This window comes from Ipomoea triloba, chromosome 4 (assembly GCF_003576645.1).
Source record: "Ipomoea triloba cultivar NCNSP0323 chromosome 4, ASM357664v1".
In the NCBI taxonomy this organism is placed as follows: Eukaryota; Viridiplantae; Streptophyta; class Magnoliopsida; order Solanales; family Convolvulaceae; genus Ipomoea; species Ipomoea triloba.
In genome coordinates this window covers 7527338-7546683 of record NC_044919.1, presented here as the reverse complement: position 1 = coordinate 7546683, position 19346 = coordinate 7527338, and the positions used below count along the sequence as shown (strand labels likewise).

Sequence of the window (19346 nt, the reverse complement as noted above, 5' to 3'; positions counted from 1 at the left end):
TTACGCTATTGGTTGTACTCTTTTTCCATTAGCTAGGTTTTTTCCCACTGGGTTTTTCTTAGTCTAAGGTTTTTAACGAGGCAACAGCGTAAATCACGCCCCTCATGCTCAACTCGAACTTGAGGGGTTCATCACGGACTATCAAGGCATTCAGACCGGGAAGACTTTGCTCGTAACAAGTTGGCCGCCCGGAGCACATTTTACTTCTCGAACCTGACAACTCTCGCAGATTCAAGAAATGGGGGACTCGTGATGGGTAAATACCCCAAGGACAACACGTAAGAATCCGAAGTGTATATTTGATGTATTATTATATCCCGAAAGGTCAAGTAACCCTTAGATAATGTGAAAGGTCAAGTGTCCTTTAAAAAATATTATATTATATTCTTGAAGGATCAGGACCTGTAACTATATAAAGACCCTAACCCTTCCTTGTAATTAAAAAAAAGGTGGTTTATTCACAATGCAACACACAGAATCGGCTTCACTAAGCCATTTCCCACTTTTCTACCGCTTTCCTATCTTCACCAGTTAACATATCATCATATATACATTATACACTGGTAGTTTTGATCCTAATACCCCAGATCAATTTACACCATCAAAAATAAAGAAAGCCACAGGGCCTGCCAATCCGCGTGGGGCGAGCTAAGGTTGCTTGAATCCTAGCCCACAGGCCTAACGGGCCAGGCCCTCAAAAATTAGGCCCACGGTGGGGCGACTCGGCTTGCTTTGACAATACTAATAATAATTAATTAGGTATACTAATATCTGTGTAATGAATTCCTTAATTATCATATTAATTATTAGGTAAATATACTAATATTGTTCAATTACAATATTATTCCTTTTATATACATATACACATATATATATATATATATATATATATATATATATATATATATATATATAATTTGTCACAGTTACTGAGCTATTATTTACCATAATAATTATTATATTTTATATATTAATAGCTTGGGAGGTAATTTGGGCGAGAAGTTGTAAAAGTAGGATTTTGTTTTTATTAGTAGTATAGATATAGATAAGGATGCCTATTTAATGTCCAATTGTATTAATATTGGAAAAGTAATTAGAGTGTAATTTCAATCAATATTATTATTTGGAGATTCTGTAAAATAATATGTATAATTGTATTACGAATAGAAAAATATATGTACTGCAATTTCAATATTATTATTTGCAAAAATAAGGATGCATGTTTTGTGTACAATTGTATTAAGGTTAGGAAATTATTTATAGTGAATTTCAATCAATATTATTATTTGGAGATTCTGTAAAATAATAAGTAGAATTGTATTACGGATAGAAAAGTATATGCACTACAATTTTAATATTATTATTTGCAGTAATAAGGATGCATGTTTCATATACAATTGTATTAATGTTAGAAAGTATTTATAGTTTAATTTCAATCAATATTATTATTTGGAGATTCTGTAAAATAATAAGTAGAATTGTATTACGGATACGAAAGTATATGTACTTTAATTTTAAAACGGAAGGGTTTGCTAGTTTGCTTATATTTATATATTAATTTATTTAACCAAGCACCTTGTGCTCAAATGGCATGTAGTAATTCTCCCATATGGGAGGTCATTAGATCAAGCCTTAGTGGAGGCAATGTTGACTCTTTGTGCTTTAACAGGTTATCAAGTGGAGCCACGATTAGTCAATGGCTAAAAGGGCGTATGACCAACACTTAGGGACAAATTCTACAATTACCCTATAACTTAGACACGAAATATGTAATTTTCCCTAATTTTAATGAAAAATTGTAAAACGAATAGGAATTGTATTACCATATTTTACAATATTACGTTGTAGAGAAGTATATGTACTGTATTATTACCATTAGTAATTTTAATCTAGAATTGTATTACGAATAGGAAAGTATAAAAAAAAATATTGTATTAGGAATTGTATTACCATATTTTATTGTACGATTATAGTACGAATAAGAATTGTATTACCATATTTTACAATATTACGTAAACCTTAATAGTATAGAAGTGTTTTGGGCGGAAAGTTAAAATGGAGGATTTGGTTTTTATTAATAGTATAGATTACGCAAACCTTAAAAGTATAGGATTGTTTTGGGCGGGAAGTTAAAATGGAGGATTTTGTTTTCATTAATAGTATAGATTGCGTTGCATGGAATTGAAGTATATGTATTGTATTATTACTATTAGTAATTTAATCTAGAATTGTATTACAAATAATAAAGTAAGAAAGAATATATTGTATTATGAATCGTATTACCATATTTTAATGTACAATTGTAGTACGAATAGAAATTGTATTACAATATTTTACAATATTAAGCAAACCTTAATAGTATAGGAGTGGTTTGAGCGGGAAGTTAAAATGGATGATTTTGTTTTTATTAATAGTATACATATAGATTGTATTCTGAACGTCAATTTTTTTTTTACTAGATTTAGTCCTACACCTATTTTCTTAGTGTTTTTTTTTTAATTAGATTTAGTCCTACACCTATCCTAAATTTATTCGGGCACCAAAATCAAAGTCAATAATACAATATTTTGAAAAAAAATAAAACGAGCTAAATTATTATATAAGAGCTTAAATGAAGTCATGAGAGACGGAATCCTAGTACAAACAGTTAGTCTGATCATAGGCCACCGAGGCAAGCGAATGCGCTACCAAATTAGATGATCTAGGGACTAAACTAACAACGCAATCAAAAACGTAGAAATAATATCCCTACAAACATTAGTAACAAAACCAACATGTGAACGAAGCTCGATATTAGGAGCCGTTAAGTAGTGATGAAGATTAGAGCAATCTGTATGAAGCTTAACCAATGTCACACTGCGAGCTTTGAGTCAAGATAACACCTCCTTGCATGCAGACCAATAATACAATATAGTATAATTAAAATGAAAATATTAAAACATTTGCAAATTGCAATTGCCTTGAGACACAGCAATGTCGCACTGTCCTATAGTCCTGAATGTTTGTATATATCAATCGAAGTCATATAATTTCAGTCGAAGTCTCTTCGACTGAGATTATATTCATATATATAGCGTATAGGGCAGGAGAAATACGAGTAATAATATACTATACAAGTGAACGGACAATTTTACCCATTCATTTGACCTCAACTTAACCAAAATTTGACGAAAGGACCAACATTGGAAAGAATTTGAATGTCAAGGGGCCTAAATTGTCCAAATTAAAAGTCGGGGACTAATTTTAGAAAATCAACATAGTCGGAGGATCATTGTTGAAATTAACTCGACATATAATTAAGCTATTAAGTATTGTCATTTTTAATCTAAAAAATTATGAAACACAATCATTTTAATCACTACTTATCCTTATATATACACACACTTGACATGACTGATCAAGGGCCACATATATGAAAATTCAATGTAAGAATTTTCCTATAATAAGAACTTTTAACAATTGTTGTGTGGTACTCTCCAAGTATAAATTGAACTATGTAAATTCTTTATTATTATTTACTTTTTAATTTCTTAAAAAAAATAACTTGAAGTGTACACATAATTATCAATTATAAATTTTAATGAATTTTGATTATAAAACTTATAACACATAACATAAATTCATGTTAATGTCACTCTACTACAAATATAATTGTTCAATTAGAATATTTTATATTATTTAAACTATTATGGTTATGCATTACACAAAACCATACAATACTTTCATTTTCTCTTTAATGTTAGGCCAATATAATATAGAATTTCTCTTCTAAAGAAAAGAATGAAAAAGATACATGTTATAAAACTTTGATATCTATGGAGTATCTTTTTGATTAACTCTTATTAAATATTCCCTATTTGGTTCTTAAATCCCTTTATATATACAAACATTCGGAACTATAGGACAGTTAAGACACAGCTCCCAATTTACCTTATCTACTTATTTTTAAAGTAGAAATTACAATGATCTTTAAATTTGAGATTCGAACTTAATTATAATCTCCATTCAAACATTCTATTGACTTTGGTTTTCTTGAAATTTCTCAGCTTTTGAACATATTTATGGCCGAAGTAAGTAGCGACAGGGGGCACCATCACTCATTTAATTTCATGGCCCTACGAACCCACCCTTTGTACCCGCAAACAAAGATTGGGTTGTTAGGAGATTCCTAGGTTTCTAGAGCTTTTTCATGTGAATCTCCAAAATACTGCTTTGATTTTAGAGTGACTTTCCAATTAGATTGTTTGACGAATTCTTATTCATAAAATAGGGTCGGATTGGATTAGGATAGATAAATAATAGTTAATTCCACCAAAGGTCCCTTGCCTTTGGTGGCAATTCCGATTTTAGTCCTACACTATCACTTTTGTCATTTAACATTCCAGACTATTATTTTTTGGACACTTTTAGTCATTTTGATAATTTTATGGGTAAGATCCTATTTTTAGTAAGGACATTTTTGTCCCTACATATTTTATTTTTATTTAACCGGTCTTCACCGGTTTAATTAGGTTATGTTAACCAACCGGTTCTTCTAATTATAAGGATTCAATCGACAATCCCTAATCAACTTCATCTGCTTGAGTTCAGAGCTTCGTCGATCATCCTCCTTCACCAAGCGAAGAACAAGAGCATACACCGGTACAACAGAGCAAAGGGGAATGTGCCGTGCTAAATCTGTAGTCCCAAATCTCTAAATTTGAACGCATCCAAAACCCCTAAGGCAGTTCGCAACCAAGAGACGGACAATGAGAGTGAAAATGAAGTTCAAGAATCTAATGAGGACCTTGATGAATTCTATGATAGTGAATTTGAACAAACACACAAAAATTATACATTGATGAAATAGAAGATATCCTCAACTCCTCAAGTTTCTATCCTGAATTCAAAACACCACAAAAATAAAGAATCTAAAACCTGGGTAGGAGAATGGCATGCATATATCCAAAGAAAAAGATGAAAAGCACCAAAAATAAATAAATTCACCCTTTCTCTCCTCTACAGTACCAGTGTACGCTCTTGTTCTTCGCGTGAAGGAGGATGATCGATGAAGCCCTGAACTCAAGCAGATGAAATTGATTAGGGATTTGTCGGTTGAGTCTTAATAATTAGAAAAATCGGACTGGTTAACATAACCTAATTAAATAAGTAAAAACAGGTTAAATAAAAATAAAATATGAAGAGACAAAAATGCCCCTACTAAAAATAGGATCTTATTGGAAAAATTTATCAAAAGGACTAAAAGTGTCCAAAAAATAATAGTCTGGGATGTAAAATGGCAAAAATGAAAGTCTGGGACTAAAATTGGAATTGCCACCAAAGACAAGGGACCTTTGGTGAAATTAACTCTAATACTTAATTAAGAATTAAAAATTTATTATTTATATAAAAAAAATATAACATTTTAAAATCAAATTTAAAAGCATTACTCCTTCTGTCCTATTTTATATGTTGAGTTCGATTAACGAGACTTGATTACAGTTATTAAAATTTAATTTTTTATAATATTAAGTTTAGAATTAGTATATAAATTTTATGTATTTTGAATTAGTATATGTAAATTATATATATTTAGAAATTACATCAAAAATACTATCAAACACAAAAAAAAAAAATTTAATTTAATTTAAAAATTATAAGAAATTATTAATAAAAATAAGTAATAAGGTTCAAATTGACCACTGAATGTAACCTGAAAGTGCAATTAAGCCATTGAACAAACCAAATAGTGCAATTAGGCGACTGAACATTCCAAATGTATGCAATTTCACCTGATAGCAGGTTATCATCCATTTCATCAGGTTACTTGCTTACGTGGATGGTGAGTTGACATTTTAAAATAATTTTTAATAATAAATTATTTATAAAAAAAACATATGCGGCCACCCCCCATTGCCACCTTGATAAGAAACCTGCGAATGAATCAAATTTAATTTATTTATTATTACTATTACAATTATTATTATTATTATTATTATTATTATTTACGGAATGTCAACTTCTTTTACAAAACAACTTTTGCTTTATGATTTTGGATGAAGATTTTAGTTGTTTTGTGAAGAAGTTGACTTTCCGTAAATAATAATAATAATAATAATAATAATAATAATAATAATACGGAGTAATAAATTAAATTTGATTCATCCGCAGGTTTCCTATCAAGGTGACAAGGGTATTATTAAGGGGGAGAAGGGGTTGGCGTCGGTGTTATTATTATTATTATTATTATTATTATTATTATTATTATTATTATTATTATTTTAATTTTTAAAATTATTTTAATTTTTTATTTTAATAGTTTATTATTAAAAAATATTTTAAAATGCCAACTCACCGTCTACATAAGCAAGTAACCTAATGAAATGGATGGTAACCTGATATCAGATGCTATTGCATACATTTGGAGTGTTCAATGACCTAATTGTACTTTTTCTTTATTCAGTGGCCTAATTGCACTTTTAGGTTTACAAAGAAAAAATAGTTGGTTTGACTAGTAAGTAGAATAGAGAAAGTACATTTTTCTTCAAAAAGTTTAAGTAACAATTACTTTATTTATTATTCGAATAAGGTGCAAATTGACCATTGAACATAACGTGATAATACAATTAGGCCACTGATAAAAGGTTACCATCCATTTTATCAGGTTACCTGCTTACGTGGAGGGTGAGTTGGCATATTTAAATAATTTTTAAAAATAAACTTTAAAAATAAATATAATTATATTATATTAAAAAAAAACGCGGGCCTCCTCCTTCGTCTCTAGTTGGCCGAAGACAAAGACAGATCCTTCGTTTCCGGTCGGAGACGAAGAGTGACCGAGAGATCTCTTCATCTCCAACCAGAGACGAAGAGCTTCTCTTCGTCCCTGGGTGGAGACGAAGGAGGAAGTCCGGCAACCCCAATTTTTTTTTTTAATTTAATTATATTTAATTATATTTATTTTTTAAGTTTATTTAAAAAATTATTTAAATACGCCAACTCACCTTCCACGTAAGTAGATAACCTGATGAAATGGATGGTAACTTGCTATAAGGTGAAATTGCATGTATTTGGAGTGTTCAATGATATAATTGCACTTTTTTTTCGTTCAGTGGTCTAATTGCATTTTCGGGTTACGTTCAGTGGTCAATTTGCACCTTATTCCTTTATTATTAGTATTACATTTTCTAGTATAAATATTATATTTTCATTTGACCCAACTCGTCTCACACAAGTTTATTATGTCTTAATTTTATTACAGATTGCGTTGCGGGCTAAGCAACGATTAGTGACAAATACATTAATCCGAGTACTTGAGTTCTACTAAATGTACTTCTTATTTCTATTCTTTCACTTTTATTTTCTGATGTGATAATTGGTTATTAGTTATTTTTTTTTCTTGTGGATCCCAATAAAAATGTCAACATTCAAATTTTGTGAGATGAGTAAAAGTTGATATTAAAATTTGGGAGTAAGAGTAGTGTTTTCCTTTACGCAGCTTCTTTCTCTGACTTCAGATGACAGATCAGCTCCCTCTCATAGCCTCTGCACCTCCAAACAAAGACTGGGTTGTTAGGTATTTGTGTTCTGATACTCTTTCATCTCGTTATAAATACCTCAGGGTTTCTTGGGCATTTTCCAGTGAGCCTTGAATCTGAACTACCTCACCTCTGCAATCCACACACATACACTACTGAAAAAAAAAGAAATGGCTCTTCCTACATTTGCATTCCCTGGCACTTCCAATTCCGCTTATCCCCAAAACCATGCTGCAGCTTTCTGCTCTTACTGGCTCCATGGATCAGATTTGCAGTTTCACCTCCATTTTAAACCCACCCAGGTAGTCTTCTCTTTTGGATTTTTGTCTTATCTATCCTTTGTGGAGTGTGGACACCATTTTCTGCATAAAATCATCATAAACAACCCCCTACCTTTTTCTGCCTTAATAATCATCATACACTCATATTAAATACTCTGTGACTTAAAATTTATTTATTTTATATCTTCAAAAAAATTTATTTATTTTATGGTAGATTAAAAAATTTTGACAAATAAACATGTGTTAAATTAGATTTTGTCATCTATGTCAACTAGTTTCTGAGGTGAAATTACCGTGAGAACCCATACAATTTGTCTTTCCAATCTCCGTAAAATCGATAAACTATACGGGATAGTTAAAACTAGTAAAGATATTTTTATAAGGTTTTAAAAAAAATGTCAAAAAAGCCCTTGAATTTTATACTGAGTCTAATTGTTCTCCTGTATAAAGTTGGATGGTTTTACCATTTTCGTAACGTATTAACAGTTTTAGTTAGGGTGGTTGTTTATATATTAAGGAATATTATTTTTGTTTAAAACTTTATCAGTTTAGTCCTTGTAACAAAATTTCAGTTGAAATGTCGATAGGGAATGTTATAGAAAAACACAGGGTAAAATAGTCTTTTACCCTTTCTATCTATCCTTTCTATTTCTTTTCTTTTTCTTTTGAGAAATCTATCCTTTCTCAGGTATCGACATCCATTTTTTAGTGGCCCCATCTGCACTATCCTTCATTGTTTTTATGTTTAATAATTAACACGTGACGTTAAATTATTTAAATATTAAAATAAACATATAATAATATATTAAAAATAAACCTGAATTCAATTTGTTAAAAGGATCTTGAAATACAGTATACAATTTGTCCAAAAAATGGGATACCTCTTTTTTTTTTTTACCTGTTAATATCATTTTATCTGTCATACTTATTAATTATTAATCAAACCAACTCTTTATTCTTCGTTTATTTCTATTATTATTTTTTTATATAATTTTTAAATTTGATTTTTTATATTTAATAGTCATAGTTTCTAAATATATAAATTTTACATATTAGTTCTAAACTTAATATTATGAAAAATTAAATTGTAAATAACTTTAATCAAGTCTTGTTAAGTGAACTAGATATATAAAATGGGATGGAGGGAGAAGTTTTACTTGTAGAAATATATATACTTATATTTTCCTAGCTGAGCTCCCTTGTAATTTGTTAAAAGGTGAAGAAGAGATCAAGTGGGATTCAGGCAGTAGTGAAAGAGAAAGGGTTGTATTACTCACAGAGGCCACCAACTCCACTTTTGGACACCATTAACTATCCAATTCACATGAAAAATCTGCCGGTGAAGGTAGAAATTAAAATCTAAAGTAGTCCTCCATTATATATATATATATATATATATATATATATATATATATATATATTGTATGATGGTTTAAATATTTAAATTGGGGTGGGGTTGTATTATTTAACGTAGGAACTGGAGCAACTTGCTGATGAGCTACGGTCTGATACGATATTTAATGTTTCAAAGACGGGGGGACATCTTGGGTCCAACCTGGGTGTTGTGGAGCTCACAGTAGCACTTCATTATGTGTTCAACACACCGCAGGATAAGATTCTGTGGGATGTGGGTCATCAGGTACTGGATTTTTTTATTATTTATTTTTTGCTTGGAAAATGTACGTTCAATTCGTAATGAATTACGTACAGTACTAGATGAGATGAGATTGAATTTGAGTATGTTTTCATGATTGGATCTGCAGTCCTACCCTCATAAAGTTTTGACGGGTAGAAGGGAGAAGATGTCGACGCTGAGACAGACAAATGGGCTTTCTGGATTTACCAAGCGTTCAGAGAGTGACCATGATTGCTTTGGTACCGGCCACAGTTCAACCACTATCTCAGCTGGATTAGGTAATTTTTTATTATATTGCAAGATTTTAGTTGAATTATATTTTTTGGCTTATGTGTTATGAGCATTCTCCCCTATGATGGATTCATTAATATGGTATGTTACTTTTAAAAAACAATATATTAGTTCACCAAAGTTTCTAATAAAATTTTACTTATATATCTCTTTTTCCCCTAATAACATTCTAACACCAAAACTGCAAGCAATTCTCTCATCTTTATTCTATCCAAACTCTGCTTTGAGATAAGATTATATATGGTTAATCACACACTTTCTTATGGGATTTGCCACTAGGAGGATGCTGCTGCAAAGGAAACCAGAACTTAAATTAACTTTAATTTCTGAAGAAATGTGTCTCATCATCTTACTAGTATGCAATGCATGCTGACCTTTAGATCCTTCTTTTTAATTTCTTCTTCTCATATAAAGCTTAAGTTTAAACTTTTGATCTTTTTGGTGATAGGAATGGCTGTGGGGAGGGATCTAAAGGGAAGAAACAACAATGTTGTGGCAGTTATAGGTGATGGTGCCATGACAGCTGGTCAAGCATATGAAGCCATGAATAATGCTGGCTATCTGGATTCTAATATGATTATCATCCTAAATGACAACAAGCAAGTATCCTTACCAACTGCTACTCTAGATGGGCCTACTGCTCCTGTTGGAGCTTTAAGTAGTGCTTTGAGCAGATTACAGTCCACCAGGCCTTTAAGAGAACTAAGAGAAGTTGCTAAGGTTAGTTTCATGACTTTCACTGTACTACTCAAGAATATAATTGAAAACTGAGAAGATCGATATGATGTTCGAAAAGGTTTAATTTAGAGATATATATATATCGAAGTTGAAATTTAATCATTAATTATTTTATTTTATTTATGTGATTGTAATTTCTGGATGCAGGGAGTTACGAAGCAAATTGGTGGATCTATGCATAAGCTTGCAGCAAAAGTTGATGAGTACGCTCGCGGGTTGATTAGTTCGTCTGGATCAACACTATTTGAAGAACTTGGACTTTATTATATTGGTCCTGTGGATGGCCATAACATTGATGATCTTACTTTTATTCTAAAAGAAGTAAAGAGCTCGCGCATTAATGGTCCAGTTTTGATCCATGTTGTAACTGAGAAAGGCAGGGGATATCCATATGCTGAAGAGGCTGCAGACAAATACCATGGTAATTATATATATATATATGGATGGATTGATTTCAAACTATCTGATTTAGCTCCTTATTTTAGATTTTGAACATTATATATTTACTACGATACTTTTAGGAGTTGCGAAGTTTGAGCCTGCAACTGGAAAACAATTGAAAGCTGCAAGTGGGAAAACACAGGCTTATACAACATACTTTGCAAAAGCTTTGGTTGCAGAAGCAGAAGCAGATAAAGACATTGTGGCGATCCATGCTGCCATGGGAGGTGGAACAGGCTTGAACCTTTTCCAGCACCACTTCCCAACGCGATGCTTTGATGTTGGAATAGCAGAGCAGCATGCAGTAACTTTTGCTGCTGGATTGGCTTGTGAAGGCCTTAAACCTTTTTGTGCAATTTATTCATCTTTCATGCAGAGGGCGTACGACCAGGTAGTGCATGATGTGGATTTGCAGAAGCTGCCAGTGAGGTTTGCACTGGACAGGGCTGGACTAGTTGGAGCAGATGGGCCTACACATTGTGGTTCCTTTGATGTAACTTTTATGGCATGCCTTCCAAACATGGTTGTCATGGCTCCTTCTGATGAGGCTGAGCTTTTGCATATGGTTGCCACTGCTGCTGCCATTGAAGACAGGCCTAGCTGCTTCCGTTATCCGAGAGGGAATGGGGTGGGCGTAGACCTACCTCCTGGTAACAAAGGCACTCCCCTTGAGGTAGGTAAAGGCCGGATATTGATTGAAGGCGAGAGAGTTGCTCTCTTGGGATATGGAACTGCGGTGCAGAGCTGTTTATCTGCAGCCGCTTCATTAGAAGCTCAGGGTTTGCGAGTAACAGTTGCAGATGCCAGATTTTGCAAGCCTTTGGACCACGCTCTCATACGCAGTTTGGCAAACTCCCACCAAGTACTCATCACAGTGGAAGAAGGATCAGTTGGGGGTTTCGGATCTCATGTTGCTCACTTCATGGCCTTAGATGGCCTCCTTGATGGAAATTTAAAGGTACACTACTATAACAACAGCATGCCCACCCACCTACTTAATATTATCTCAAAAGCTGCTATGCTATAAATAATTTTATTTCACCATCACATCTTCGAAAGTCAGGGTGTTGGACTTGACCCTTTACGGATCTTTGTCCAGCAATCCCTCTGACTACCACCACATTGATGGACTTGATCCTTTACTAATCTCCGCCCAACAATTCCTGACAATTTTAATTGGCAATTCACTCAGTCGTATTGATGTTTAAAGTGTTAGTTAATTAATTTTTGTACGTTGTGATTGCAGTGGAGACCTATTGTCCTTCCTGATAGGTATATTGAGCATGGATCCCAAGAATACCAATTAACGCAAGCTGGTTTGACACCATCTCATATTGCTGCCACAGTATTCAACATACTTGGACAAACAAGAAAAGCTCTAGAGGCCATGGCTTAGCTGTGTATAGTAAGTTGTAACTGCGTATGTAAGACTGAATAACTTGAGCAATGTAATGTAAAATATAAGGTATATACATATATAGTAGTGTTAGTTGGACAAACCTAGCATTAGCATCATATCTCCCCAAAAGAAGCCAGAAACTGGCCTGATTTTGTTTCCATAAGCTAAGCTACTGTTGACATGCATGCATGGAAGGATGGACCTTCAATTTAGAGGAGAAAGAGGAAGCTCAGTGGTGGTGTACTGGTGTGCTGTAAAATTGTATTTGTAATATATATATTAATCGGATTGCATATAAATTGGGCTGCAAATCTAGCTAGATAGGCTGTATTTTAGCATGTACTACAAGTACTCACTACTAAAAGTAGTATTGGCACAAGTCGAGTTTAGGTTCGACTCGAACAAAATTTCGAGTACTGAAAGTTTTTCAGCATAATATTCCTGAAAGTAAACTATTCCATTGTTTGTTTTCGCATTTTATTCATGAGAATAACATTGCTAGGAATAAGTTGTTACCTTTACCGAGGAAATAACCATTCTTAAAAGTCCCCTAGTATTAGCTATTCCCAAGTTATAGGGAATAGCTTTTATATTATAATACCAAAAATACTCTTTGTATGTGTCATGTGTAGCAAAAATGAGTGATGGTGAGTGTACGGGTGTGAAATTTTGTTCCGCTGAGAATTGGGGGTTATGACACGCAATATGCAATCACAAAAACACAAAAACTAGGTACTAGCACAAGGAAATCAACAAGAAGCTAAGCAAACGACAACTAGGTAGAACAAACACATATAAACAATAATAGATAAATACAAAATAAAGAAATAGGACTCAAGTTAGGGGCATTACCATCTAGATGCTTTAACACTTAAGGTTGGGGGAAGAACAATTTACCTAGGGTCTTGAGGCAAGCACAAATAATTAAATCCTAGTCAAAACAAGGATTAGAACATGGATTGCCCCACTTCCGTGGTGTATCAACCCAAGTTCTTGAAGAACAAAAGCCTACCCCTATTTCCATAGAAGGGAAATTGGGTTCGAGAGTGGAAGGCTCAAGTTTTCTATCCAATTCCCATTGAGATGAAAGACTTTCCAAACACAAACAACAATTGCTACGTATCAAATATTACAAGATAGATTGAAGACCCAACTCAGATCAAACGCATGAACCCTAGGTTGGGGTTCTTCCCCTTTTTCACAATAATCACAACCTAAGCATCAAAATAAATAATGCAACCTTAACTCAAGCCCATAAACTAACTACTCATGATTAAATAGCATAAAGAACACAAAAGCACAAGTAATAAACATAAATCTTGCAAAAGAAAATAGATAAGGAAAAGAAAGCTTCTCAATAGAGAAATGGATGGTAGAATCTTGAAATCCAAGCTTTTATATATATATATATTAGTTTTTCTTATGCGCGATGCGCAAAAAAGAGGTGTCCAATATTAGTTTTTTATATTAAAAACGATAAGAAAACGATAAGATGAAAATAAAGTATGTATTCAAATTACGTTGTTTAATAGGAAAGCATAGAATTATTGAGATTGAGAAGGAAAGAAGTGGTATAAAGACTAAAATGTCATTGTATAATAATAATAATATAATATTAATAATAATAATAATAACAATAATAACCCAGGGTAGTAGTATCATTTCATCCATTTTACCATTCCCACAACTATTGAGGTGCAATTTATGGGGTAACTAATGAATTGTTTAATTCCATGAAATTGCAATTTCCTCCAATCAAACATTGTAATTTAGGTGGCTAAATAATTGTGGTGGAATTGCAATGTAATTCATGTCTACCAAACAACCCATTGTTGAATTGAAATTCATGCTTCTCCCCCAAGAATTCCAATTCAACATAGCATGAAAAGGAAAAGTATAAGAAAATTAGATTTTTGCCATTGATTAATAATAATAATAATAATAATAATAATAATAATAATAATATTATTATTATTATTAGGGACAAAGGTCAAATAGACCCTCTAATTATATATCAAAGTTCGATTAGACCCTCGAACTTAAAAAATCTTCAATTAGACCCTTAAACTAGTTAAATTTGTGCAATTAACCTATTTGACCTATAATAACAGGTTACTCCTAAGTCATATGCCACGTACGATGTCACATAAAATGCCACTTAGATTAAAAAATTTTAAAAATTATATTTTTATAGATATTAAAATAATAATGTTTATTTATTAAAAATAAAAAACATGGTAGCCAAGCTGCCATGACAATCATCCATGGCAGCTTGACTTCGTCTTGAAATGCTGCCATAGCTTCATTTTCCATGGCAGCTAAGCTGTCATGGACAAAGAATCTTGAGGGAGAAGCTCGAGCTTCTCCGTCAAACTGCATCGAAAAGTTCTTTTTTAATTAGTTTTTAAAATATAAATAATTTTTTAGTTTTTGAATAGAATCCCAGTATTCTACTTAAGATGTCATGTATGCAAAGTTGATAGGTTACCTTTTGATAACCTCTTAAATATGTTAATTGCACAAATTTAACTAGTTTAAGGGTTTAATTGAAAGTTTTTTAAGTTCAAGGGTCTAATTGAACTTTGGTATATAGTTGGAGGGTCTATTTGACCTTTATCCCTTATTATTATTACTAGTATTTTCACTCGTGCGTTGCACGGAATGAATTTGTTATAATATTTTAAGAAATATTTGAATTGATATACAATTATAGAAATTATAACATCGAATATGAGTATGAATAAGTGTATAAATGCAATTATAGTATGAGTCTTCCTTGCATGCAACAAATATCACAAAAATTCAGTGTTCTAAAATGAGTGTATAAATGCAATAGGTAGATAATTTACATTATTGCATCATATTCATTAATTTAATTACTTGTCGGTTAGTTATTTCAGGATCTTGAGGTACACTTATATTTTGATATTCAGTAAGTATAACTATATTAGAGAAAAAATTTACATGGGAGTAATGGGATAATCAGTTGAGTAATTGTTGGTTGACCGTAGAGCGTTGTGTTGGAGGAAGAAGATGATATATAGTGAAGATGATATTGTCCTTCACTATATATCATCTTCTTCCTTCAACACGTTGATATTCTCTGGACAAATAACTGTTGGAAAAAAATTAGCATAAAATGGCATTTTACTGGCAATATTGTGGTACAAATATATGTGGGGTCCACTTTCGATTTGGATCGGGTCAACGTGGATTCGTGTTCTTCGTAGTTAGACGAAAAGATTGATATATTGTACGCTCAAAACTGATAATGGGTGAACGAGAAATTGGTTCTCAAAGTTGACCCATTTGAGTTAGAAAAATATAGAAAAAAACCTTTCAAGAAACTTTTGTCCCACATTGGTTTGAGAAGTGGTTTGCACCACTACTTATACAAGAGTTTTTCTAAGGCTTATTGAATTGTATAGCATGACTTTATCTCGCACGCAAGGGGGGAGGGGGTGCAAATGAAATCCCAAAATGAACTTAAAAAGGCATAGATTGCATTGGAGAGAAATATACGAATAGGAACGTAGGGAAGAATATTACGCAAACCATAATATAGGTCTGTTTTGGGCGGGAAGTACTGAGGATATTGTTTTTATTAATAGTATAGATTGCATTGCAGAGAAATATATATACTGAATTATTACCATATACTGAATTATTACCATTAGTAATTCTAGTCTAGAATTGTATTACGAATAGGAACGTAGGGAAGAATATATATTTTATTAGGAATTTTATTTTAATTTACAATTGTATTAGAGATAGGAACTGTATTACCATATTTTATAATATTACGCAAACTATAATATTATAGGTCTGTTTTGGGCGGGAAGTTAAAACTGAGGATATTGTTTTTATTAATAGTATAGATTGCATTGCAGAGAAAAATATATATACTGAATTATTACCATTAGTAATTCTAGTCTAGAATTGTATTACGAGTCTAGAATTGTATTACGAATAGGAACGTAGGGAATAATATATTTTATTAGGAATTCTATTTTAATTTACAATTGTATTAGGGATAGGAACTGTATTACCATATTTTATAATATTACGCAAACCATAATAATATAGATCTGTTTTGGGCGGGAAGTTAAAACTGAGGATATTGTTTTTATTAATAGTATAGATTATTATTATTATTATTATTATTATTATTACACAATGACATTTTAATCTTTATATCACTTCTTTCATTTTTATTCTCAATAATTATATTTCTCCTTATCAAATAATATAATATAGCTCTCTTGGTTGTCATGAGGATGTTCACTTGGCTGAAACTATGGCAATAAAGGAGGCTTTGTCATGGGCGAAAGATAGAAGTTGGCTGAGGGTAGGGGTGTAAATGAGCCGAGCGGTTCGTGAGCTGCTCGCGAGCCGCTCGGTCAAAGCTCGGTCAAATTCGAGCTCGAGCCGAGCTCGAGCGGCTCATTTAATAATTGAGCCGAGCTCGAGCTCTAATGTATTAGGCTCGTGACTCGTCGAGCCGTATATATATATATATATATATATATATATATATATATAATATAATATATACATAAAATTATAGTTTATTTTTAATTGAAACATGAATATAAAATCAAACAGGTTAAATTTGGCACTCAAACTCAAGTTCAACCCTGATCTCGAGCTCGAATTCAAGCTCGAACTCGAGCTCAAGATCGAACTCGAGCCGAACTCGAACAGCTCGAAAATTGGCGAGCTCGAGCTCGAGCATCAATTCTTGAGCTCTATCGAGCTCGAACTCGAACTCGAGCCGAGCCTTCCTTAACGAGCTCGAGCACGAGCCACCCTATGCTCGAGCTCGGCTCGGCTCGGCTCGTTTACACCCCTAGCTGAGGGTTAAGGTCTTCTCATATTGTCAAATGGTTTGCTAACTGTTTAAGAGGTCTATTATGGATTTATCGTATACTGGATGCGTTGTTGGTGATTGTAAGGTTTTATAAAGACACTTTGAAGTAGTGTCTATTGATTTTATTCATAGATCAGTGAATAAACTTACCCACGCTGTGGTTAGGACTGCTTATTCTCAACCTGGTCCTGCTATTTGAATGTCTTATGTTCCTTTCTATATTTCACATTTAATTTAATAAAATCTCTAAGTTTATTTTCAAAAATAAAAAATAATATAATTTAAGTTCTTATTTTAATCACACCTTATTCTTTTCCTCATCAAATTATAATTCTTTTCTCCCGCACCATCCTATCAAACGCCTTGTAAAGTTTCATTTTTCCGAATAAAAATAAGAAAGCCGCCTCCCTAACTCCCGGCCCATATTCCAACAGAAGTCTCTAGAAGATCACTACGATTTGTACATCTTCTTCACGCTCCACCGCCTCCAATCTATCCGGGAATATCATTTAACACTCTCTGGTACGCTAAGGGGTGCTCTGAGGTAAGAGATACAATCTTTATCTGCTAGATATATGGTGTCAATTATGTGATAATTTTACATTTATATTCTATTTTTGTTTTATTGTTTATAGAAGAATCTTTAATCTATGCCTTGTTTTCTGGATGTATTTGAGCGGTTGGTTCGGTCAATCTAACTTGATCTTAAGCATGGTTCGATTTTTTTTTTAAAATTTTATTTTATAAATCCCTTTAGTATTCTTTGCTCAAATTTCCCAGTGAATGGGTCTAATGAATAGAGAAATGATATTTTATAATTGCAGCTATAGGGCATGCGTGTAGAGGCAATCTGCTTTGGCAGGGAGTAGATTTATGGCTGCTGTTTGCTTTGATATAATTTTGAAGATTGAAGTATCTAATGAAATCAGTTATTTGAAGGACTATGATATGGTTTTGATTGTAGTCTTTCTTTTTTGAAGTGGCTGTATTAGAACCTAAAGAAATTATGAAGATATATTTTAGGGAGTTGCAATTTGCTTGTGTTCTTTTTTCTTTTTCATGTTGGTTTTGAAGTATTTGTATAAATTGTTTTCTTTACTTTTGTATTGTTACAAATAAAAACCAACAAATCCTTTGCCTTATTAAATTCTAGAAAGAATTTCACTATTTGCAATACATAACTGCCTAGCATGATAATAAACTTTCCTTTTGATTTCTTGTATTTTATTTGGATATTGTTGCAAAGTTCTTAGTAATGCTTGCCTATATTGTAAGGGAATCATTTGGGGGTTTATTCTCTTCAATTTTAGCATCTTATCTATACAAATTTATTCACTTCTTTGTTGGATTATAGCTGTTCTGTTGGTAACATGATCTTTTTATATTATTATCATAATCTTATAGATCACAAACTAAAATGGTGAAAGCTGTCGCAGTTCTTAGCAGTAGTGAAGGTGTCAAAGGCACCATATTCTTCACCCAAGATGGAGATGGTAACTGTGGTTTTAACTATGTCTTGATGGTACATATGTATCTGCGTTTTGATGGATTCTAAACATTTACCTTTTCTTATTCATCAGGCCCAACTACAGTTACTGGAAACATTTCAGGCCTCAAACCTGGACTTCATGGCTTCCATGTTCATGCCCTAGGGGACACAACAAATGGCTGCATGTCAACTGGTAACTGGGACTAATGAAAGGCTTGGGTGGTCAATAATAAAATGATTCTTTGCTCCAATAAGGATCAGTTATTTGTAATACTTTGATCTTATAATTGTTCAGGACCCCATTTCAATCCTGCTGGCAAGGAGCATGGTGCCCCTGATGATGAGAACCGCCATGCCGGTGATCTTGGTAACATCACAGTTGGAGAAGATGGTAAGGAATCTTTCTTTAATTGTTGATTTTGTAGCTATTGTTTTTTAATCCATAATAGTTGAGTTATGCATGCATAGGTTAAATTACCTTGCATCTTTAGTTTTGCTCTTCAAAATTTATGCAAGTGTTCTTTGCTTTAATGTCTATATGGAAATGTTTCAGGAACTGCTTCTTTCACCATCACTGATAAGCAGGTGAACAGCTTACATTTTCATTTTGATTTCAAATTGAATTAAAGATACATAACTTGGTTTGATATTCTTTTTTTTTTTTTTTTTTTTTTTTTTTTTTTT

General features: G+C 32.5%; 2 protein-coding genes across 4 annotated transcripts in view; both read left to right on the top strand.

Annotated features, from left to right (window-relative positions):
- Positions 1-7557: 7557 nt before the first annotated feature.
- On the top strand, positions 7558-12778 carry LOC116017240 (probable 1-deoxy-D-xylulose-5-phosphate synthase, chloroplastic). Its single transcript, XM_031257786.1, has 8 exons — positions 7558-7819; positions 9015-9143; positions 9273-9437; positions 9562-9712; positions 10174-10445; positions 10611-10884; positions 10985-11862; positions 12151-12778. Exons 1-8 carry the CDS (start codon positions 7688-7690, stop codon positions 12298-12300), a joined length of 2151 nt encoding a protein of 716 aa, XP_031113646.1. The 5' UTR covers positions 7558-7687; the 3' UTR covers positions 12301-12778.
- Positions 12779-17558: 4780 nt separating this feature from the next.
- The window catches only part of LOC116014762 (superoxide dismutase [Cu-Zn]-like), a 4049-nt gene continuing 2261 nt past the window's right edge, over positions 17559-19346 (top strand). The window contains exons 1-5 of one of the 3 annotated variants that reach the window (XM_031254709.1): positions 17559-17717; positions 18578-18666; positions 18754-18855; positions 18958-19053; positions 19216-19247. In XM_031254709.1, the coding sequence (XP_031110569.1) occupies positions 18591-18666; positions 18754-18855; positions 18958-19053; positions 19216-19247 (306 nt within the window). In that variant the 5' untranslated portion in view covers positions 17559-17717; positions 18578-18590. Of the gene's footprint in view, positions 17718-17774; positions 17888-17917; positions 18125-18577; positions 18667-18753; positions 18856-18957; positions 19054-19215; positions 19248-19346 lie in introns of those variants that run through there. The other 2 variants (XM_031254711.1, XM_031254710.1) reach the window with 2 other exon arrangements.

Coding starts and splice junctions, on each gene's coding strand:
- LOC116017240 (XM_031257786.1), top strand. CDS start 7,688: ATGGCTCTTCCTACATTTGCATTCCCTGGCACTTCCAATTCCGCTTAT. Junction 7,820..9,014: donor TCCATTTTAAACCCACCCAG/GTAGTCTTCTCT, acceptor ATTTGTTAAAAG/GTGAAGAAGAGATCAAGTGG. Junction 10,885..10,984: donor GGCTGCAGACAAATACCATG/GTAATTATATAT, acceptor CGATACTTTTAG/GAGTTGCGAAGTTTGAGCCT.